General features: G+C 38.7%; 1 protein-coding gene across 1 annotated transcript in view; it reads right to left on the minus strand.

Moving 5' to 3' along the window:
* Window positions 1-585: 585 nt before the first annotated feature.
* Window positions 586-24,604, minus strand: part of LOC137865616 (death-inducer obliterator 1-like) — a 56,633-nt gene continuing 32,614 nt past the window's right edge. Inside the window, exons 12-21 of the mRNA XM_068700807.1 lie at window positions 17,938-18,391; window positions 16,858-17,017; window positions 16,372-16,488; window positions 16,054-16,161; window positions 15,330-15,465; window positions 14,658-15,201; window positions 13,994-14,147; window positions 12,876-12,965; window positions 12,132-12,327; window positions 586-5,351 (exon numbers count right to left, since the gene is read on the minus strand). Of these exons, the coding sequence (XP_068556908.1) occupies window positions 1,996-5,351; window positions 12,132-12,327; window positions 12,876-12,965; window positions 13,994-14,147; window positions 14,658-15,201; window positions 15,330-15,465; window positions 16,054-16,161; window positions 16,372-16,488; window positions 16,858-17,017; window positions 17,938-18,391 (5,315 nt within the window). The 3' untranslated portion in view covers window positions 586-1,995. The remainder of the gene's footprint in view (window positions 5,352-12,131; window positions 12,328-12,875; window positions 12,966-13,993; window positions 14,148-14,657; window positions 15,202-15,329; window positions 15,466-16,053; window positions 16,162-16,371; window positions 16,489-16,857; window positions 17,018-17,937; window positions 18,392-24,604) is intronic.

Raw genomic sequence — 24,604 nt, forward strand, 5'->3', positions numbered from 1 at the left:
GAGAAAAAGTCACAAGAACAGACTTTCACGTGTTTTTCAGAACACCTACAAGTAAGTATCAGTTGGGCGTGGTGGCATCCTGTAAAATATCTTTTGTTAAACAGATGGAAAAGAAACCTGTCTGCCATCAGCCTCTTGTGGTGGCATGTTAAGTAGCAAAGCTAGTTAGAAAATAATACACATGTACAGATTTAAGAAATGGACAACGTTTCACTGTAGATGTTTATTCTACTTATAGTAACAAAAACCTGTGAAGTCCCATATTTTAATGTACAGTGATATATTTTGTCATATAAAATACAATTTACAGAAATTTCTATCAAGTAAACCTAAACAAACACACTTGCTTTTTGCATACTTTTATGTATGTCTTTAAATTAGAAACATCTCATTAAGAAAAATCTTACACCATAGTAGATGTTTGCATTTAATACCGCCTCTTTGCATTTTAACATTTTGTCTACAGGTTCAGAATACAGACGATCATTTCAACCAGCAAATCCTCGATGTATAAGGACTTGTAAGACGCACCAATGTGAACTGTAAAATCTGTAGTGAGATACATGACATACTTGCTACTTGAAAGGTAGACTTCAAGATGGAAATGTTTATAGGAATCTCATTTTACACTTGCAAAACTATTTTATAAAAATATCAAAATACTTCTGCAGCTGTAATTTACATGGTCAAAATGTAAACCAGCAGGGTTTTCTTTATTTCATTCTTTAGAGTTACATACTTGAAGAATACATGAAAAGTAGCAGTATAATGTATTTCACAGTGAAAAATTACCCTCTTGAATCTCATTAAGTATTACCAATCTTCTTTTCAAACTTATGCAGTTTTATACCTTTTTCAGTGGACAGTCTTATATACACTACCAGCATAAGCAGGGTCTGACAATAGTGACACTTTTTTCTTTTTTTTTTTTTTTTTCCAGGAGCAAAACACTTTTAGAGTGGAAAGTACAGGAAAATGGAGACATTTCTTAAATTTCCAGCAAAGTTCTGCCAAAAGAAAACCCAAGAAATGTCCCACATAATTAATTTCAATCGAAGAAATAAATTCCATGGCCCATTTAATAAACTTCTTTTATTTAACAAACTTCTTTTTCTTTCCTTTGGTATACCAATTCATTTGTAGTCTTAGCTCTTTGCCAATAGATGTCTGATTTTTTTAATTTTTTTGCTGGTTATAAAGGTGCTACTTTTATATACTCTTTAATTGCAGGTTTGTAAAAATGTGAAATTAAAAACCCCTCATCCACATGAAAAACTAGGTGTGGTTTGTTTCTTTGTTGTACACTTAACAGATGGATTTCAAAACACAAAATACCTGTATATAAAAAGGAAGATAGTGCACTTTAAGCTTTTAACATTCCATTTTCAAATCCTCCGTCCAATAATCAGTAACACTGTTCTTCTGCAGCCTTCTCCTAAATACGCATGACCCTTCCATTGTAAAATAAACAAGACAGCAATATTTGACTCCTTTTTTAAAGCGTGTGCTGTAGGAACAACTTTGACACCAAAATATCACATACATGAGATGTAAAGGTATGGCTCCTAAGGTCTTGATTAAATTCTTTTATAAAATTACAATTCAAGTTACTGGAAAACATAACTTTATAATTTTTAAAAGCAATATGCTCTTCTTAGACTTTTTCCATTTCTGTACTGTAAATGGAAATTTTAAGATAAAGATGCAAGTAGAAAAAACAAAATTTCAGAACAGGTAACGCTGTGAATTTTTATAAGAAAAACATTATGCACAAAATGCAGCAAGTGAAAGTCCAGTATGTTCTTGCCTTTTACCTATTTGAATATTGTCATTCACAGTTGTTCAAAAATTGCTAATTTGTCAGTACATTTTGTAAGGCTAGATTTACAACAGCATTTTTGTAAAGGTGAGAATATACAGTATATACAGAAGACATTGACTCAGTCCTTGCAGTGGTGTATATTATCTATGGGAAATATAACAGCAGTTATAGTTCTATGACTGATTAGTGGAAGATGAAGCTTCTGCTTCTGTTGCTTTCTGACCTTCCTTAGGTGTTTCTGGCTTCATCTCTTTACCGATCTCCCTACTTTTACTCCGATCTTTCCGATCTTTTCCTCTTTCACGATCTCGATCTCTGTCTCGATCTCGCTCTTTTTCCCTGCTTCGATCCCGGTCTCGGTCTCTGTCACGATCTCTGTCTCTGCTTCTTGATCGTTCTCTGTCACGTCTCCTGTAGGATTCTCTCTCTCTGGTTCTTGCTCTCTCTCGGTCTCTGTTTCTTTCCCAGTCTTTACCTCGCTCTAAGTCTTTCTCTCTGTCTTTGTTTTGGTTTCTGTCTCTGTTTTTATCCCATTCTTTGTCTCTGTGTCTCTCCCAGTCCCTGTCTCTGTTCCAGTTTCTGCCACGGTCTCTTTCCCAAGGTCTGCCATGTTCTCGATCCCTTCGTCTTTCCTCAAAGGGTCTGCTTTGTCGATTATCTGCTTGCTGAGGCTCTGGCTGATCTAAAACCTTGTCTTTATTTCCTCCTTCGTATCTCTCTCTCTGTCTCCCTTCAAATGTCTGGCCTCTAAATTCAAGATTTTTGCCTTCTCGGAAGTCAGATCCTGACCACTGTCCTTCTGACTCGGGCCCTTGCCCAGGAATACCAGAAAGAGGTGCAGACGGCCCAGCTTCCTCCCACATCTCCTTTCTGTGGCCTGGTGGATGACTGGGAAGGTCCAGGAGTGGTCTTGGGGTTGGCTTCATATTTTGTGGTGGCTGACCTTGGAAATGAAATCTGGAAGGGGGAGGTTCGTTTTGTTCTGGAAACATTGGAGGTGTTGCTCCTCTTGGTCCTCCAAACTGAAGCGGTGCTGGACCTCTCTGGTTGGCAAACCTGGGTGGTGGACTCCCTCCTCTCCGTTCTTCAAATGGCTGTGGCAAAAGTCCTCGTGGGCCGGGTATGTGGTTTGGAGCCGGACCTCTTTGCCCTTCAAATTGATTTGGGTGAGGCCCTCTTGGTCCCCCAAAATGACTAGGGGCTGGACCTCTAGGCCCTCCGAACTGCGGACCTCCTCTCTGTCCTTTAAACTGAGCTGGTGCGGGTCGCCTTTGACCTCCAAAAGGAAAAGGCGAAGGTCCTCTGTTTCCCATGAACTGAGGTTGATCAGGTCCTTCAAACTGTCCTGGAGGCCTGATCATCTCGTTATATTGGGAATCTGAGAATTCCCTTTGTTCCATGTGAGGCTCCCTATGATCTTCAAACTGCGATGGTGACATTCCTCTTGGAACACCGTGATAAGACGGAGCAGGGCCCCTGTTATCACCAAACAGAGATGGTGGTCCATGCTGTGTAGAAAACAAGGAAGGAATGGGACCCTTTTGACTTCCAAATCTTCCAGGGGCAGATCCTCTTTGTCCATCGTTATTTGGAGAACCATGCTCTTCTGAGAACTGTGGCGCTGGGCCTCTAAAATTAGGTCCATGAGGTCCTCCGGGTGCATTGAGCATCAGTGGTGCTGGAGGTCCTCCTTTCTGCCCAGACAAAGAAAACGGACCTCCAGCTCGGTTCTCTTCAAAGTGCTGTGGGAGAGGTCCACCCTCACCCTGAACTGGTGGAGATTCAGTTTGTTCTACAAATTGATGAGGCTGAGGGTTTCTTTGTTCTTCGTATTGCACCGCAGAAAGACCCCTGTCTGGTTCAAAGTGACCAGGTCCCTTTTCCTGAGAAGTAAACATTGGATTTGCCTCATTTGACCAGGATACTTTGTGCATATCTTGCAAAGACTGACTGTCATTAGATGTGGAGAAATTAGGCTGAAAAGACGTACTTGGAGGTGTTGGAAGCAGCACTTTACGTAAAGGCTTGGATGTAGAAGGTTCTGCAGAAACTGCTTGACTCACATTTTCCAAAGTAACTTGAACAGTATTTTCAAATTTGCTATTCGGTGCCTCTTTCTGCAGCACTGCAAGAGGCTTTTCACTGGAAACCCAGTTATCACCACCGTAACTAAGCTGAGTAGCAGGAATTAAAGTTTTATCTTCCTTACCAAGTGAAGTCTGCAAAGTGTTTGGAAAACTCGCTTGAGGAATTTCTCTTGTGGATATCTCATTCTGTGCTGCCTGTGGCTTTATTCGAGACTCGGTGCTGTCATTAGTTTCTGTTGCCATTCTTCTAGCTTGTCGAGGGTCTCTATTCTGCCGTGGGTCACAGCTCTGGTTTAAAAGTTGTGCTTGCTGATTGGAAGATGAAGGTAAATCTACTTTTTGTGCAGCCTGTTGGTCCTGATGGAACAATTCAGTCTTCATTAGGGAAGATTTTGGTGGAGGTGACATTAAAGCATCAGACACCGAGAAGTGAGCCATTGAAACACCAACAGCTGCTCGTTGTTGTCTGAGGGCTTCTTCTTGCTCCTCTAGTTGTCGTTTCTGCTCTTCTATTTGTTTGTTTAATTCTTCTAACATTTTTTGCTGTTCCACCAAGGATGAAGACGCAGATAAATCTGGCACATACGAGGCAGGTGTTTCCACAGAAGTGTTTTTAGTGTCTGTATACATTTTGTTAGGTAAATCATCAACAGTAACTTTTGCTTCCTCCAAGATAGTTTCGTCTTCCGGATCATAGGCCTCATCCTCTAGTTCTGCTGTGTTACTGGGCTTCTCCACACTATACAGTTTTTCACTTTCACCGGTCTGCATTTCAAAAGCTTTCTCTGGATCATATTCTTCTTCGGGATCGTATGGCCTGTCATCCTCCTCATCTTCTATAGCTTTGTCTTTTGACATCTGTCCAAACTGTTGTACAATGGGATCTAGCAAAGGAACAGCTGACACACCTCCATCCACAGCTGCTTTAGCTTCCTGATTTGAAGACTGGACAGTTTCAGTCTCCTTAACAAGAGGTTCAAAAGTCTTCTTTTTACCAAAAAGTGTCTGGAGGATGTGCTCAAGAGGTGTGGCAGTTTTTGAGGATGAAGAATGCGTAGCAGTAGCACTTGTAGAAGCGGTAGCTGAAACTGGTGGCGGTACAGTACTTGTGGTTCCACTCTTAATCGAGGACAGTATTTTTAATACTGAAGGTGTAACTGATGAGGTTTCTGGAATGGGAAGTGGGGGTGGAGGTGGAGGAGATCCAGGTGGTGTTGTACTTACAGCTGAATCTCCCGAATACAGTGTGTATTTCGGAGTTTTCTTTTCTTGTGAAGAAGCTACTGGCCCCTTAGAGTACAGCGATGTTTCTGTTTCCTCTTGCACCTGAATTCGGCTGCGCTTTTCCTCTATTTTGTCTGTATCCGTGCTAGTAGCAAGACGCTTCCCTTTCTGACAGATAACCAATCCAAGAATTAAATTTGGACGTGAAGACTCGAGACCTGAAAGGAAACACAAAGATTGCATATGTAAAAAACCTACTATTTTTTATCTGTGTTTTCAATAGAAACTTATCATTTTATATAATGGCAGCTATGAGTCATAACAGTAACAGTTCTTCTAAATTTCATGCAGTGACATTATCCCATAAGCCTATGTGTCTATATTTAATTACTATTTATATAAATTTGTATACAGTAACTAAAAATGTTTTAATCCTTTCCCTGATATTTTGTAAGATTGCAGTAACAGGTATGATTACTGAAAGATGTCCTTGTAAATGTCTCTAATGTTCAAAAATTAAAGTTTTCCTATTTTTGTATTATTACTTTCTTCTTATTATTGTCCACTTCCCCCCCAAATCAAATATTTCCTTTCTAAATACTTTGCAAATACATTATATGCACAGCGATACTGATAAGTGAGAAAACCTGGACAAGCAATCTAACTTTCTGTAGGGCTACGTTGGAATTGAAGAACCAGAAATAAAGAGAAAAAAACTAATGCTATTAAAACAAACAAACAAACAAACAACAACAACAAAATACAAACACTTCACTTTCTGTTACAAAGAAAGCACGAGGCATTGTTAAACTTCATAACTACATTTCTGTTCTAATCTGTGCTAAAATACCGGACTGACATTTACACCATTCCATCAAGGTGACTTTTAACACTGTTGTAGAATTGAGTTTGATGCCACAGACCCTTCCCTAAGTAAGAAATGTGAGCAGAATTACTCCATTGTGAAAGCTTCAGGCTTGAATCCCTGGAGAAGCATTTCCAGAAATGACCAGAAAGTTTCCCATAAAGAGGAAAAATGCAAACAGCTGAAGGTCCGTTTCACATCATCGTATTCCTTCCTTGTACATTCACATTTCCCACAGGCACTCGTGGAAGACAAATACAACCAGAATAAAGAGCAGGGAATAAATCCTTTAACATACAGTCAGTGGCAAATGTAGAAAAAACATATAAAGAGAGGATTTTAACTTCTGGATTTAGTGACTTGAGATCCTCATTTGGGAGCCATATTAATATTTGCATCCAGCAAGGAACCAGGAATATAGAAACGAAACTAACAGCAAAGAGATTTACTGTGGTTATATGATGAGGACTCTAAAACCTACACTGTCCCTTATATTCATGACCCTTAAGTAAGAGTTTAAAAGAAGTGTAATATATGAATTCATGTATATCTTTAGTCTCTTACTAAACAAAACCAACTGCTCACTAAGGAACAACTTATAAATAACTAATTATTGCCACTGAAAACTTCTTGATACCAGCAAAAACCCAAACTTCCCATAGTTGCAGATAAATTCTATTTGCCATTACCAGTCATAAGTATGAACCTTTGCTGAAACAACTGAATTCAAAGTTTTAAGGGGGCTCCTAAATTTACTATCTTATGAGAAAATTACATCAGCTGTTTTTATTTGTATAGCTGGAATTATATTCACGTACGCCAAGAAAGTATTAAATGAGGTAAGCCTATTTCTTAAGTTCAATGTGAGGTTTCCTCAGCAAGAGGATTATAACCAGGTAAGTCAAGACGATGACTTCTTCAACACAGCTTCATTAAGCATAAATATTTCATTAAGCAGTAACCTGCCTAAATTCTGAAATTCTGTGTTCTTCTGACTGTGACTGGTAATAGTACAGCACGCCTGTTTTAGCCACATAATGGAGAGACCAGCAAAATCTGGTTACTCACTAGAAGGTCTTTGCAAAAAGACAGAAAAAATTGAGGCCAATGCAAAATCTACTTGAAGTTTCCTATCAGAAGCAGCTCTCATTTTAAGTATTTTGAAAAAAAATAACACTGAAATTTGATTGAATGCATTCTAGTTCCACAGCTGATTTCAGATTACTTCAAAGTTCAGCGTTTGAGTTTTACATAGTTCTGTGGTTGAGAGGATGTTGGCCATGCTGGTTTAAATAAACTTCTATATTACTTCCTACTTGTACATTTAAAACTCAGTGCCAAGTTTTTTCCTCCAGATATAGTATTTCAGTATTTTGTGTTGCCAATTTTCACTTTCTTCCATGGTTAGAAATATATATATATATACACACGAATTATAAATGCATCAAGAAAATGACCTAGCTATAGTAACCAAAACTAAGACTTGCTTATAATTTAGTTTGCTTATAATTCTATACAGATTGCCCTTGTGAGAGGGCAGGGACGGCAAGATGTACAACGAAAGGAGGCAGGACAGGAACTAAACAAGTAATTATCTTTGGTGAATCTAAGATTATTTGGAAAGGATCACAAATCCCTGATTCACCCAGTTAAGAACTCCTTTCACCCCACTGCCTAAAAGCAATCCTAGCAATTCTGATCACTATAGTTTACTACCCCAGATGAAGTTACATTAATGCATAACATCAGGGCATAGCTCAAAAGACAGCTTACTTGGGAAGACTGTGTACACTCTGAAGAGACTCAATAGTTAGGTATGATTCACTCTGAGTGACTGCTTTACATTTTTTCTTTATCAGCATGTGAGTAACGACTCCACATTTGGTCAGCATCGACCCGTGCAGAGTATCTCTCAAATCTGTGTTCACCCTAAAACTCCTCGTAAGCATTCACTGTTCTTCTGTCATTAACGTATTGGTTATCTGCTCTTCTGCAGAGACCTGTGATTTATCCAACTAGTCACAACATGCATCTCAAACACTGAACAATTGAAACGAGCAGGTTTCAAAAATCTATTGGACTGTGTATCTAAAATTAACAGCAAAAGGATAAAAAATCAGTTCTGAATCCCTGTAAGAGACAGAGATCATCGCTAATAAAAACAGAGTAAAACTTAAACACACGTTCAAGATAAATTCCAAAGCTAAATTAACAACGGCTATAACTGAATCTGTTTAGTTTGGTCAGAGAAGAAATCCATTAAAATTTTACATTTTGATACTGTAATTTTCAACAGATGTCTAACCCAGTTTCTAAATTCATTCAATCCAAAGCGATCACGCAGTAAGTGCTTCTTTTGGATGGAAATATACAGCCAGACCAGCACTTCAAAGCTCAGTCCCATTCCATTTCCATATCCGTAAATAGGTTTCAATATCCATAAATAGGTTAAGTGCCTAATTTTAGGTAATAACTACATGAAAATGTTGGCTGCAGTCTCCAACTATTGCTCAATAACTATCTTTCACAAGCAAGCATTTTAAGTGCTGCAAGCTATGTTAGTAGCTTTTGATGCTAAATTATTTATAAAATATTGTTAAATGCATTCTGCATTTGAAGACCACGATGGTGTTATCAAGTTACATCCTGTAATTAAATCTATTTAAACAAGATATATTAAATATTACTATGGGATTAATATATTTTTTTTCGTTAAATACGTTTTTTATTTTCATGAAATCAGTTTTGCAGTATTTATCTACGTAATGGCCACATATTGTCCCTACCATCCGCAGCTGCTAGGAAGTTAACTGTACCACTAAGGATACATCCCTAATTTCTGTACACTGATGGCAAAACTTAGGGAACAGACCTATGCCACACTTTTAACCGCAGAGACCAATACAAGCAAAGCTGCAATCATTATCAACACGCCGTTTAAACACTTGTCCCAGTTAATTGTGAAAGCATGATTGAAAACTATCAAGTTGGTGTATCTCGATTCGGTGATAGAGATCACTCCCACCACTGTAACACTGCTGCACATTACGGTACTTTTGCTGAATGGGAGTGGCTGACATCAAAAATATGTTGTTCTACTACTGCTGCTTTCCATACTGCTATGAGTACTCTAAATAGCTTGAAGAGATTTCATGCCTTCATACTTAAAAACACTTCCAAGCTTAAACTAACGGAAGAGATACTGCGGCATGCCCTCTGCTGATACACTTTTTAAATTAAAATTCTTCTATTTTAAATATGTATGGTACCCGATACATTTCCAACATTGCCAATAAATCCCTCCATAAGTGCGTCTTCCTAGTGCTAATAATGGCTGATTTTATTTTTTTTTCAAAGTGTTTTCAGATCTACAGATGAAAGTGCTAAATAGTGTTGTGTGTATGTGAAACGAGACAAACAAATTCACATACAGTAAACTACCAGAAAAAAAAAAAAAAACAAAAACAATGCTGAACATCCCACCAACAGATAATACCTGGTAATAAATATCTGAGGTGGTTGAAGTGAATAAATGTGAATATCCTTCCATGTTCCTCTATATTTATATCACCCATGACAAAGTTTTGTAGATCTTCTAGGCACTACAGCAGGTCAGAGGTCCTCAGTTGTGTTCCAAATCCAGTCCATCAGAAAACAGGATTCATAACAGATTCATAATCCGTATGCACCTGATGGAGCTGGCTGATACAGCTGGAATATCCTCCAGCTAGGACTTCTGGAGTGATGGGATTATTGTCCTCTCCCTCCTCCCGCCCCCAGTCATATTTACCAAAGTATCTTACACTGTCATGTTTTTTGAGTACTTGCTAAACACTATTTGAAGGTACACAAATTTAAGAAGACAATGACCACTTTCCAAATAATATCTTTATTGGGTATAAAAAACAGTAAATTCCATCAGATGTCAGTAACAAGTATGTATTACAAGTCTTTTACGCTGCGGTATTAATACATTCAAACACACACACGCACATAAGAAAACCAGCTTACCTGATTTTTTCCCCATATTCTGGACTTGGTTTTCAAAATATGAACACAACTTAGCACAACCGTGAGGTAAAGACTTTCACAGAGGTTTCCAAGAAGAGTGTAGTGTAAGTGGGTCTTCCATTAATGTATCAGATCGTACGGCCTCCCTACCTTTGGAATTTTGCATCTATTGCTTTAATTCACTTTGCATTTCAATTCGAAAATCTGACTCACAAAATTTGCCTCCACAGACAATGCCTGCAAGTGTTTATACCTATGTTTCTTCTGGGCAATTACCTCCAGTTTTGAAAGAACTTTTCCTATTTACATTTTGTAAAAACCAGCCTGACATGCCTCATTTCTATGCTAACAAGTCTGTCTACTTTTGCCAGGCCTCCACTTTAAAAGCTTCCTTTGAAATGAAATCTACAACAGAAATATAAAAGATAATGTACAAGGACAGCCTATGTTTGCTCAAGAATGCAAGGAGGAGAAGATCATTTAAATGCTTCCCTAGAGCAGCTTAAAAGCACAGCGGAAGACTGCAGACGTAGCCAAGTCAATGGCAAACTCATTCGTATATGTTACTGTCCAGAAAGGAATGTATTTCAGTTATTCGGGCTGGAAAATCTAGCCCACAGTTTAGGACTCTGTCTGCCTCCCTGTGCCAAGTGTTAACACTTACATGTTCTTGTTTTTTGGTTATGAAACAGGAATAATAGTTTTTGCCTACTTTTCAAGAACTGGGTAAATTAAAGACGACCAGGTGCTTACATTCAGCTTATAGAGACTACATGATGACTTAAGGTAGCAACAAGCTTGCCTTTTTAGCTGTAGCCTGAAAACAATGACGTAGACTGTGCACTGTTCAGGGATGGATAAGACAGGCTCAGAGTGTATGAGAAAAATCTTGTCCAAGAACACAAAGCAAGCGCCCTTTGCAATTTCATGCAGGAAAGAAGAGTATTTTCCTAGCGTTACATTACTTGTTGGTGGTGTTTTTTTGTTATTGTTTTTTAAGTCGTATGCCATTAACATGTGAAAACCTGGCCAGGCAGAACACACCTCTGTTTATGAATATAAGCCCTGAGAATGCTTTATTGAGTTTAGTCCTAAACTTGTATTTGGGTAGCAGAGGACAGTCAGCTTGTCAGAAAGGTCAGCTCCTTACATGTTTTAATGTGTAATTATTTTGCGCTGTTTAGTATTTTACAAACCATCCTTACAACAACGACGTATTGCCTTCATTGTAACCTGTAGCTCTTAAGCTCCTCAACCTGTTACTCTATATGAAAAAAGGTACTTATTTGGAAACTAAGCATATGCACCGCCTCCATCCTCAGATGAAGATGACTTCAAATTTTGTAATATAAAGGTGTTTCACATCTGAATTCATTCTCATTTCTTCTGTTTCCATGTTCAATGCACAAAGATGGAGCAAATTCAAGCCATACATTACTGCTGATAACTCTAACTAAAAATAGAAGAGCGTAATATATACCAACCTATACCACCTACTGTCTGCCACCTACGCAAAAGGAATTTGCCTGCTCCCAGGCAAACCAATGTTCTGAAGTCAGTGATTTGTCTGGAACTTGATCCAGGTAGCACAGAATATTTCAGACCCCGTGTACATGCATATTGCATGCACAGCGTAATACATACCATGAGATAACAACAATGTAGTGAAACCATAAACGTTACCTTTGTCTTCAGAGATTTCTTGACTGCTCCGTGGGATAAGAGTCTCCTACGTGATTTAGGGGACAGCACATGGCTTGTAGGGACCTAAAACTTGGTGGATTTATGGGTTGTTGAAAGTAGGGTCGGTTGAATGTTCTGATAATGTTTGCTTGTTTGTCTCAATATAGTGGCTGTTCTATGTACTCCATTTTATGGGTAAACAAATCCTCCTAACAGCAGAGATTTATCTTGTTGGAAAGGCTATGTGAGTTTCAGACCATGTCACCTTGAGATGACTGACTTTGCAATTTTTTCCTATATGCATACTTTTTAAATGTTTTTATAAAATTATATATTTTTTTAACTATGCTTACATTAAACATTCAAAACCAATTGGTCTCTGATTTACTTGTTTTGTAATTTTACCTAGCAGTTAACCTCCCCTAAATTTTGTGCTTACCTGGTCCCTCAAAGGGCAAGAGTTTGGAAGGAATTGGGTCCTTAGAACTCAGTGGGATCAGGTAGAGATCCTTGACATGTCTGTTGTTATTAGCTACAACACCAAAACGACCACGACTGCTAAAATAGGAGTAGAGAGAGATATAGGCAACTTCTTCTTCTTCTGTGGCAGGATGGAAACGAATCAAACACAATTCCTGAAATGCAAAATCAAAGTGGAAAAATTCAACCTGTAACATATCAGCAAATAAAATCATAAAAGCACTCAACTATTTTTTTCCAACACAATACTCAAGATTTAAGAAAATACTGTCATTCAATTGGTTCAGAGTATTCAAATAATTACGAAAGAAATGGAAAATTCTTAGATTATATTTGCATACTGTGCTTCATTTTTACTAAATCCACAGTTTTTAGTAGTAAAGCTTATTACATACACTTACTAAAAAATTCCTAGTCTTTTAAAATTGAATTTCTATCTTCAGTAACTGAATAAATAGATTGTTTATATTCAATCATTAAAAAACAATAGGTTGTATGAATGTTTAAGACTACACGGAGGAAAGACGATTGGCAGCTCAACAGGCAAACCTGTTTCTTCAATAAATCAAAAATTTCAATGGAATAAGTGGTAGCAGTAGTTTTCTAGGTATGATCGACATCAATATAAATTAGTAAAAGGGAAATTCTATCAAAAGCTGCTGTATATTTCTTCCTGGTTTTCCAAAGGATTTTAAGTAAATACCTTAGAAAGTGAAGATTTGAGTTTGCCAACATAATCCCAGACTGTCTTCGGTGAGATCCTCCCACCAATATGAATCGTGTCTGGTAAATCCTAAACAAGAAGCATTACATGGTCGTATAAGAAAAGGAAAGAGAGGATACAGTTTTGAACCAGCACAGATTGCCCCATCCCAGTAGCTTAGGCGATAATACAGTACTATATTTTACTAAACTTGCACATATACATTCCTAATTTCAGACGGGCTATTTCCAAAATGCAAGGAGTTCATTATGGCATATTACTGGAAGGCTGGCAGTACACACAAAACAGAAAAAGCACTGCCTGACGAAGATAGCAGTGGAAGGTCAAATACTTTTGTATGCCTATCAGCCGATTCTATTTGTTAGCTTTGCTTTTACAGGGAACCTGTTATATGTAGTGTAGCTTTTATCTACGCTTTCGATTTATCTGAAATTTTTGCACCCATATGAATTCTAGTTAGCTTCCTGTCATGATGACAGTGAAACCTGTTTTAGCAAAAACAAGAGAGCCACCAACCCTCCTAAGAAAAGACCTAAACTACACGCCTGAAACCCTCAATCACAACAAATACACTTCTTCAGAGAAGTTAAATAACGGCTCAGTTGTTTCATCACAAGCTGTCATACTACCTCATTAGTTGAATGTACACCCTCCCAAAATATAAAAGCAGTTGCATCAAAGTTAATCAAAGGATGATATTTTTAATAAATGGCCAAACTTTTCTAATAGATCACATCAGTGATCCATCCATCTGTTTGTGAGCAGAACAAGGCATCTCTTTCAACACACATGCTCTAGAACTTCTCGTCAAAAACTGATCTTGAAATCAAGCTATTGTTCTACGTTAGATACTAACATATATATAAACATATTAACAGACATGAGAATTCTTCACAAATACGTGAGGAATTTCTTTTAAAAGGCTTTCTTTCATCCCCCCCGCCTCAGGCTACTGTTCCTATTACTAAAGGAGATTACTAAAGGGATGCAATTTTTTTTTGTTACACTTCCAATATAACAACATACACAGTGACCCCAGCCTTTCTAACAACAGGAACTGCAATACATTCTAAACGCATAAACATGTCAGTGCTAACCTCACTAAGATAATCAAAGCACCCGGAGACAGGATATGCTTTAGTGACAAATTTGGCCACACTCTGCATATTAATAAATCCTTTCCAAATGGTGTTGAGGCGAGAGAGGAAGAGAGAAGTATCGCTGTCTTGAGGTGAGCGTGGCTCAGCAACACTGCAAAACAAATCCAAAAGAGAAACGTTATAGAGCACAGTAAGAATGCTTCCTTCTTCTTCTTTTCTTCCCTCCTCTTATTGATCAATTACTTTATTTTAAAAAAGCAAGTAACACAAGCCTTAGTAAATGCTTTGTTAATGTTTTCCACTTTCATCCAATACAGGATGAAAGTCTGGAGCAGCTTTAAACCAACCCTCACAAACACTTAATATATTTGAATGCACATGCAGATTTAAAGTCAAATATCTTATAAGTTTTATTTATCTGTTAAAACACATTGAAGAATTTTTACTGACAATATATAACGATGCTCAGAAAACTTTACCAACTAGAGAAGTTAAACAAGGAGATGACGAATTGAAAATTTAAAGTTCAGGTAATCGGATTTAAAGTTGAACATGCCTTTTGATTATTAGCAGGGGAGGGTAAGAAGCAAAGGGGGACAAACAAACTGAACATAGCGAGACTAAAGATTCAGTGGCTTAGCTTACTATTAAATATACACACCTGATATTGGGTGACTGATGAACAGCTAAGTATCTTGGATCTGGTGAGGACGATGGTTTTGTTAATATTGATTTGGGGACAGTCATAACTGGTTTTGACATTTCCTGCTTTGTCTCCCCTGTTGAAACGTTATCAGATGCAGTACCAGAACGCAGGGCTGTCGTCGTAGTACCAGAGGAGCTGCTCATTGCTGTTCTAGGGTCTCGGCCAGAAACTGTTACAGTTGTGACAACTGCACCAGTGCAAGAGGCAGGAAAAGTCGAAGGTTCTTCAGATGAAGAATCTGTGTTGTTATGGCCTTGGGTTGTAGGAATGTAAGTTCTTTCTAAGCTTGACTGGGAAACTGCTTCTGCTGCAGGTGCAACTTCGGTTTCCTCTGTGTTTTCAGAGGCTGCCTCTTTAGCAGGCTCCGCTGATGATGATGGTGAAGAACTTTCATATTTTGGCTGAACTTCTGGTTTAGATTTTGACTCTGCTTTTTTAGCAGAAGCCATTGATTTTATCTTCTTCGGTGGTAATTCATCTTCAGATGCTGAAATCTGACCTACAAAATTAATTTTAAAGTGTTTTTGATTACTGTTTAACAATGAAAAGGTCTGAAGAGAAAAACAAGTAAGCAAGCAATGCTCTTAATAATTATTTTACTTCACACAAAGTCAACACTGTAGATACCTGTACAGATTTTGCAGTTCAGGTCAAAAAGATGGGCTCGATGTTGATTTGTTGTATCCTTCAACATACTGCTAAAAACGTCTAGAGAAGGAGCACTATTTACATTTTGTACAGTTCGGGTTGATTCCTGCTGCTCCTGGAAATGAACAAACACAGAAAACATTCTTGTAGATTGCTAAATTCAATCATAAAAAAATACTTTTGAAACCGTTAATTCCAGTTCTTTAAAAAGATATTAAGGGCTGTGCAGAACTACTGCTCTGAGCAGCACTTACAAAAAGATGGAATTTTGAAATATTCTTCCCCTTTTATCACTTGTTTAAGAATATCGTGTCAAACAGAGTTCTCAAATAGTATTTGTCCTCATTTCATTTCATGTAATTCTGAAGTAGATACTATCACATTAACTGCTTCCTGAGAATACAGAATTGTAATACTGATCACATTTTTGGGGGGGAAAACAATTGGCTAAGATTTTGCTGTAAACTGAGGCAAGGGTCTGAAAAACACGCATCATCTGATATTTTAGAAGCACATGCGATATATGCCCGGTATTAGGTTGTTGCATTCCTTCAAACCAAAAGGAAAATGCTCATAGCACACCTACTAGGTGATATTCTTACAGTTCATTGAAACAACCTGCATTTCTGATACAAAATTTGAGGCCCTAGTTAGCATTTATCTCCCTTGGCACCTCCATGCTAAAGCAATAGCTAATACTTACATCAGAATCAGACACCGGGGGAGAATCTTCCATATTTACATCTGGCACTTGTTCCCGTTTTACAGCTGCTTTCTTGATCTCGTGTGATTTGTTTCTTGACTCTAACATCTGAGAGAAACAAAAACACGTTAGTAACAAGTCTGCATACTGATTTTATAATTTTATTTTGTATTTTCTTATCGGTTGGCTAGTGGAAGAGAAAAAGCTTACGTTATTCATATTTCATTAGGAAGAAAACAATAAATTATGGGTGGTAAGGGCTGGTGAAGTTACTGTTAGTTCGTATCTAAGGACACACTGGAGAATTGTATTGCTTACCGCTTTGGCTGGTTTCTCCTTCCATACAGACAGTTCTTTAGATAAAAGTTCTTCGGGTTTCATTCTCACTAGTTTTGACAGTGAGATTTCTTCACGAAGAACACGATGAAAAAGTCCCTAAAAAAAAAAAAAAAAACACTTTGTTGCCATGCTGAATAACTTAAGCAACTAACATGATTTGCAGTGCTGGACTGTCAAAACCCTTTCAGGTTTCTTAATTCCCTATTAGAAATGCCAGTTAATCTTAAGAAAACTTAGCACGGTGCAGCAACCAGAAACTAATGATGAAATCATCATGAAGCATGAATTTTCCACATTACCATAAAATATACTATCAATTCTACTGAACAGGAATTTCGAGAGATGAACTGCCACTCCTGTTTCTTATCTATAGCAGAATTTAAAAAAAAAAAAACTACATATTGATGTATTATTTAAAAAACAGAATATATTTCAGTACGTTTACTGTTTAAGTAAATTCCAAACCTGATTTTTTGGGTCCTTGAGATTGAACATGATGCTACGGTATTTACTCTTGTATCGGTTGTCCGTAACTTGAAACAAATTAAACATCTCCTTTTCAATATTGAGTGCTACTTTCCCTACTTCACTCTCTGTCATGACCAGATCATCACTGTCATTGACTCTGTTAAAAACAAGAAAGGGTATGCGCATTTACGTTAGGCACGAACTCTTCAGGCAGCATTCATAAAAAATACATTTTCAGAGGAAGGAGTTAACCACGCTTTTATTCACTCAGTAAGGACTTCCTTAAAACACATTTCAAAGCCAAAGTCCATCTCAGGACCTCAAAATGTCAACTATGGCAACCTTTTGCTACTGTCTACAGAAGACCACGGAAGACAGCCTTAACGAACTGAAGCCAGGTCAGTCCTTACAAATACTCCTACTCATGACACTGCAATTAGTTTGTTGTTGTTGTTTTTTGTCATGAGCTACTGAGGGAGCTAAAACACTTCAGTTTTAATCTTAGACCCTCCACTGTGAACAGCATTTCTATTTCAGACACTACCAGAGCACAGTGGCCTAAGTCTTGACAGCTGACAAGAGCTTTAATATTTGTGGGACAATGTTTCAGCTTTTTTTTTTTTTTAAAAAAAAAAAAAAAGTAGTACAGTTGCTAACTTTGGGAGAAGAAGGAACCTCTGCCTCAGCAAGCCCTTCCAACCTTTCACTGTGATATTCCCTACACTATGCTTCGTACAACCCCTACATCTCCAAACACCACCATTGCCAGATATCAGCTTCAGGTCACCTGCATTAGAAACATCTCTATGCTGTGATTTAATTCTTCAACTGTAATTGTCTCTCACTACAAATGGGATAGTGACTTTTTTTTAAAGGCTTTTTCACATGCCCAATTATTTGGCATCAGATTTTTTATATCTAATAAAGCTCTAATGCTAAAAATACTTGTAGTAATTTCTAGCACAAATTAAATCCCTTAGTATCACTTAGCAAGAAAGAAACAAAACTCTGCAGGCTAACCCTTTACTTCTAGTTGTAGCTTCCTATATAAAATAAGTGCTTTGAATTCCCACCCACCTCTTCCATAAAATTTCTTTTAGGGACCGCCGAATATTTTGTCGAATCTGTGAGTTGGGCTGCGACTGGATAGGGCTAGCTTGTGTTTTTGCTTGACTACTTCCAGATGCAGTAGAAACGGAAGACGGCAAAGGCCTTTTGAGTCCTCCAGCCAAACTGGATGCAGCTAGTTTTTTGGAAGCTGGCGAGTCATGAGAAAAAGCTGCTTGTTTTGAAGGAACGCCGCCTGTTGAAGGCCATGGTTTCTTGGGAATTACACCTTTGAAACTCCCAGCAGGTTTAAGCGTCTGCTTCATTAGCGATGTGCTAGACACGGAAGGGGACTTCTTTGGAGGAAAATTTTTAGTGAGGGAAGATGCATGTTTCTCCACCATAGATGCTGAAGCAATAGCTTTCTTTGATGCCCCTATAAACTCTGTCGCTTTATCTTCGTTTCTCTTCTCTTCCTTTTGAGCTGTTAAAACAAAGAAGAAAATGCAGTATTAAATGCTTAACATTATAACTTCCTGTTTCTGAAGACCAGCTGTCAACCTATAAGGAAGTCTGTGAAATACCTCTGGAGAACTACCAAGTATATAATTTAAGCCATTCATTTTTAAAGCCTTTTTAAAAGCCTTTTTAAAAAATGTGTAAAAGTTGACTTTTTTAAGAAGAAGTTTGCCTTGGATCCTGCAGAGAGCACTTCTCAGAGACTGTCTGAAGAGTTTAAAAGAGTTGCATTTTGGTTGTAAAGGTTGAAAATCTCAGTCACAAGCTATGCAAGAAAATTAAAAAAAAAAAAAAAAAAAAGACACCACCTTCAAAGATTCCTGAGTTGGACTTCATGATTAAGCTTCAAAACAAAAAAACGAACAAACAAACATTTTCACAAAGTCTTTAAAAAAAAAAAAAAGCAACACAACCCATATCTCACATTTAAGCAGAAATCCTCGCTCCAAACTTTCTACTTTAAGGAGCAAGCAAAGAGAGTCAAGTTAAACAACAAATCAATTGCTTAAAATTTTAAATATACGTTCAAGCCATTTGGTTACTAGTATAAGTATCACACTGTCACTATAAACTCTCAGATCTTCTCATTTACTTCCCAGTTAAACTCTAGATTTAATACTATAATATTTAATAATTAAATATTAAAACCATTGCTCAAACTGCGGCTAATTAATTTAAAGGTTCCGAGGGAAACCAGGAAACAACTCCTGAGATGAAGTTGCTCTGATTAGAAAAGCTAAAGTTACTTCCCCAAAAGTCTTTTTTCTCCTCATAAATCTGCATTTGACTACTGACCAGTTTGTGATTTCTTTATTTTTTAATTATTATCTGATGTTTTTAGCTAGCAAGGTTTTGTAATCAGAATTAGTCCCACAGCCCCATCTGCAGAGAGCTATGTGCTTCCCGGGAAGGATGCAGAAATTTAACTTTGGTTCATTTCACCACGAACCAAATGGACCCTTTTGGTCTTCCATACCTGCTACAGTGAGAGCAGACATTATCAGGAAGGGTCTAACAACCGATTTTTCTCAGACTTGAGGGGGACAAAGGTAGGGAGCACCCTTCTGAAGCCCAGTTCGCCCACCTCAAGAAATCCTATAACAGCATACTGTTTGAATAGAAATACACCTCAGAAAGGGGAAGATTTGGATTACCTAAGAAACAATGTCACTACTCATTTCTGAGTGAAACAGCCTTCCCACCTTTGCCGGTCGTTAAATTCTGTTAGACGCTGAGCATTTGTAGTAGGCACCTCCAGCAGAACGCAAGCTTGTAACGAGCTGCACTACACTGCCTCTTACTGCCAGCATGTTTCACCACCAATACACAAGCTGCTGGTTAAGATGAACCATAAAACCGATGCTGTACCTGCATTTTCATAAGGCCAGGCAGAGAAGCAGGTGCTAAACGTTGCCTGGAATACAAAGTGAAGAGGAGGATGCAGAAGCACTAGCTATGTGGATCCACTGTGAGTGGATGCCTTGCTAAAGGTTTCTGAGTGAAAATTATCTGAAGTGTAAGATGAAACACACTACATTAAATCATTCCAAAGAGCGTGAAGATCTTACTAGAGATTAAACTTCTTGTTCACCCACTGCTCCCATACTTTTCCCTAGGGACTGGTCTCAAGTACTGACAAACTGAACACAAACCCAGGGGGATGTTGAGCTGGACTCATACGGACTTCTCTTCTCTTTCTATTATCTCCCAAAGCCTACCCCACTAACCTTACACTATCCGTCAGGAGGCATTGAGCTATCCCATGAAGGAGAACAGGGATCAGAAACTATCAGTGACATTTTCAGTTTGGTCTAATGAGGCACCTGGAACTTCATACACTGAGGTAAAAAGCTGAACTATTTGAATGAACAGTCTTGAAAAGCTAGAAGATGAATATCCAAAATATGTGTACAATAAGGTTGTGAGAATTTCTCTACTTCTGGTTCCTGGTTTATCTTCTGCCCAGACTTGTCTCTTCAGGCCGGTGGGACAGCGCACCTCTGTCTCACTACGGAGCGGCAGGACAGCACAGCTCAGGGTTCAAAATGACCACAGTACAATTCGGTCCTCGGTGCTATGATTTTAGTTCTTTTGGGTTGCAGCACAAGTACAAAACATGAAATACTAAGCTTACATTCCATACTTACAGTTTTATCATCTGTTCAAATTCGTTAACAAGCACGCTGATGGAACTAAGAACAGCAGTTAAGATATTGTGTATATAAAAAATATATCCGTGCCCCAAACCTTCCTGTGTTCTCCAACGGCTATATCATGGTAAAACTATATACATGTAAAATAAATAAATAAATGGCACTAGCACAAAGGTAGATTGAAGTTCCCAGGGTTGATAGGCAGCAGCATCAGTATGGGTTCAAGAAGAAAGATGCACAAGCATCCTTTATTCTGCCAGTTCACGTCATGGCTATTTTGAAATGTTTCTACAGTAGAGCACATAACTCAATGCTTCTTTAGACAACAGAAAATGAGCAGATATTTCAGCCTCATGGAAGTCTACCAGTCTCACAAACTGAAATACTACTTTATAATTACAACTGTCTACCTAACTACTTGCTGGCAGGGATTCTGCATGTAGTAAAAGATACCTACACTACATAGGCTGTTCGGTGTTTCAGAACACCTGTGAAGTACTTTCTCAAATCTGCAGGACACCTCACTACATTTGAAGGATAGTGAAGTGGTGTGTGTGTTTTGACAAAGTATCGAAGGTACTTACATCCTACACATGTTAACAACCTCATCTTAAAAAAAAAAAAAGAAAACACCCTCATATCCCATTTTGACTATGACAAAATGGATCGGCCCTGACAGATTTTTTTGGTTTACTGACAGGATTAGTGTTCTGCCAGACAATCCAGCTGCACCAACTCACGCTGTCCTTGCACAGCTCTTGTATCCAATGCACAGGAGGGCAGGAGCACACAGCCCAGCGCGGGGAAGGAGCAGGACTGCCTCTTCTGGCAGCAGCTCACCAGTCCCATTGCCTCAGCTGCAAGGCGAGCATGCCCCCCAGCTAGCACCATCTTCTGATGGACGCTGTGGCTGGTGCGTGTTTGGAAAAGTTACCAGAAGTGAGTACTCTTTTCAGAGAGCAGTATACCAACATATGTGGAATTTAGTTTCTGCACAGATGTCACTGTCGCTCAGCAAACAGATGGGACACGCAACGAACGGGTATTCTCTCCAATCTTTGCCTTGCAGTTCACGAACAGCTTGAAGACGCAGTCAATGCCTACTACATACAGTGGCCGCTCTATTTCGTACTGTGATGTTTCCATTTTTTTTTTTTTTATCAGTAGCTCCAGCGTACCTATATTAAATGCTGTTAAGCTGGTATTTTACCATAAAAGGATAAAGACGACTCCAGAACATCAGCCTAACAGGAGTTTCACCACAGACAGATCAGCGCCAGAAGGAAGAATCCGGTGACTTTTCTACCCAGCACTTCCAAATCCCTGGGCTTGATTTTAGCAACAGTACTAAAACAAAACCAAACCCCCAGTGGATTCCAATTTTCCCCATTTTGTCTTGTGGCCTGCTCACAAGGACAGCAACAGGATTCTTACTGACTGAAGGGAGCTTGGGCTAAAAGACCATGAGGTACAGATGGAACTCGTTGAGAAACTCAATTCCAGAGTGAGACCCAGTGAATACTCAGGCAGGAAATAAAAGTGCATTCTTTGTAGGGCTTAAGGAATAGCATTGCTACAGTATGCTCACTAGATACAACTATAATCTCTCCCACTAGATGTCATCAGATACAGAAGCCCTCCCCTAAGGGAATTCCTGTTAAAGTTCAGCCAAATATGACAACACGTAGCTAAGAATGAAACTTCTCTAAGTGGTACAGAACTGCCACATTATCTGCTGCGTTACAGATGAACCAGCTGAAAGCCTGATGGTTAAGTATCACCTTCCTAAACATCAGCATCGATGTTGTAACACTGTAAGTTGGTTGCTGAGATAGAACTCAAGAATGATTTCCACAGTGTAGCGCTGTTCAATTGTGTGTGAAGGATTTGCAGGAAACACTTGCATGGTAATCCCTCACCTACACTGAGGGATTGCCTTTTGCACCATGCCACCAGAGTGTAAATTACCCAAAGGCAACTTTGTTCTTCCTTCTGATCTCTTCAGAATATTTCTACATAACATTTCCTTTCCACCTCAATCTCCAGAAAAGTAGCTTTGGAAAGTCACTTCAAAATACCTGCCACCCTATCCAAGGCTTCTATTTACTTCTATTTAAGTTCTCATTTCTGATGGGTTATTTTGCTGGAGACACTAATTACTCCATTTTTTAGACACTGGAAGTGTTCTATTCAGTTTTGCTTAAATTTACAATTATCTAGATTACAGTTCTTTAAAGAAATTCAATTTCTTGCTCAAGCTGTAAACTGTGCTTTAGATAAACCACAGGTAACTGTACTTGAAGAGCGTCTTGCTATGAGTCTGTAAGACTCAGATTTAAAAAACAACTTTGCAACGAAGAAGTGTCACAAATAGTAGTTCAGAACACCATTAAGGAATTTTGTGAAACGTATCTTGCAGTCATGCAAGCTGATTGCTTGTTACAGAGTACTTATGAGAAGTTTCCTACAGAATTAAAAAAAAAAAAACATGGCATAATGCCGTTCGTACACTGAAACTATTGACGCTAGTATCTAATATTGTCGTAACATTTCACTGTTTCCTCTCCTCCCCTGCCCACACTGATCTGGTTTTTCTTTCCATGATAAAATTCCCCTCAAGGAAGCGTAGGGAGGACGGGATGATGGGTGCATCTCGTTCAGCTCGCACAGAACTTTCCGGTTTCACAAAGCGGTGACGCAGGGGAGGACTTCACCAAGCCAGCACTTCAGAAGAGTCTTGCGGATCTGTGAGCCTTTACAGCCCCACAGCACAGAGGCTGCTGAAGCAGGCGTGGGTTCTACAGATAAATTTTCATTCTTCCCCCTTCCTCACCAAAATAAAAGAATTTTAGAAAAAGATTTAGGAAGCAGATGTATGCACTACATGCAAGTTCTTGGGGGCAGCAACAGCAAGAGAGCTGGAGTTAACATTAAGCAAATCGGAGAATTTTTGTAAAATTCCACAATAATAAAACCTAAAAAGCAGCACACAGCTGTTTGTGATTCACGCTTTGAAGCGGATCACTTACTACATCTAAAAGGATTTGATGTCCTTTTGAAAAAAAGTCAAATTACTGGGACCAAAATTCACAATACTAGTGTAGCCTTGTAGGTGTTCAAATAGCAAAAATACCTATTAAAAGGTATTCTTGGAAAGCCTGTGTAAAAGCCAGCCAGAGCTGAGCAATTATGTATTTTGAGACAAGCTCATCTCTAAAGATATGAAACAGCACTGGCCTTAACAATGCTTAAACACCTGATTGGGATACAGGTGTGAGCAGTGCACCAGAAGCAATAAACTGCTTAGGAATACACACACAGAAACAGTACAGTACTTTGAGCGTCACTCGGAAATTGGCCTGTGACTTGGTGCTGTGAAGTTTCGTATGGTCCTGCTGCTCCTTCTCACTCACAGGAGGCAGGCAGTAGCTGCACCAGCCGTTTTTCTGTAGAGTCCTTCCAGCGTGCTGCAGCTGTCCCGTCTGATCGCTACAGAAGGTGAGGGCAGCTCCTTTTGACATGTATCCCAGAAGGGATGATCTCTTGGCTCAGAGATTAAAACACACTGCCCCAATTAATCAGTATCTGATTTTAGGAACAGCAAGTTTACCTTTGTAAAACTGCTGAAACGGGGTGGGCAGGACTCCTCAGCCAAATTTAGAACTGTTTTCCCAAGAGCTTCTCTTTGCCACTTAGCCCAAGTCTTATAGGAACTTCTCTCACAATCCCTTTCTGCATGATTAGTGACAGAAATGATCTTTGCGGAGCAGAATTTAATCTCTCCAACCCAATGAAGTGGCAGTTACAGAACTTTAACCCCCCCCCCGTTTTTTTTTTGTTTGTTTTTTTTTTTGTTTTTTAAGTGAAACTTTTGATGCATCAGCTAAGTTGAAGAAAATACAAGGGTGAGCTGGTGCTGTAGGTGTCAGTTACAAAGCACTCTTACAATGGAAGTTACTTACCAGTTCAGTGACGTTCCTCAAGAGCAGCCTTTGCAAAGCCACACTGCTGGGATGCATGCCTGC

Source organism: Anas acuta, chromosome 16 (assembly GCF_963932015.1).
Source record: "Anas acuta chromosome 16, bAnaAcu1.1, whole genome shotgun sequence".
In the NCBI taxonomy this organism is placed as follows: domain Eukaryota; kingdom Metazoa; phylum Chordata; class Aves; order Anseriformes; family Anatidae; genus Anas; species Anas acuta.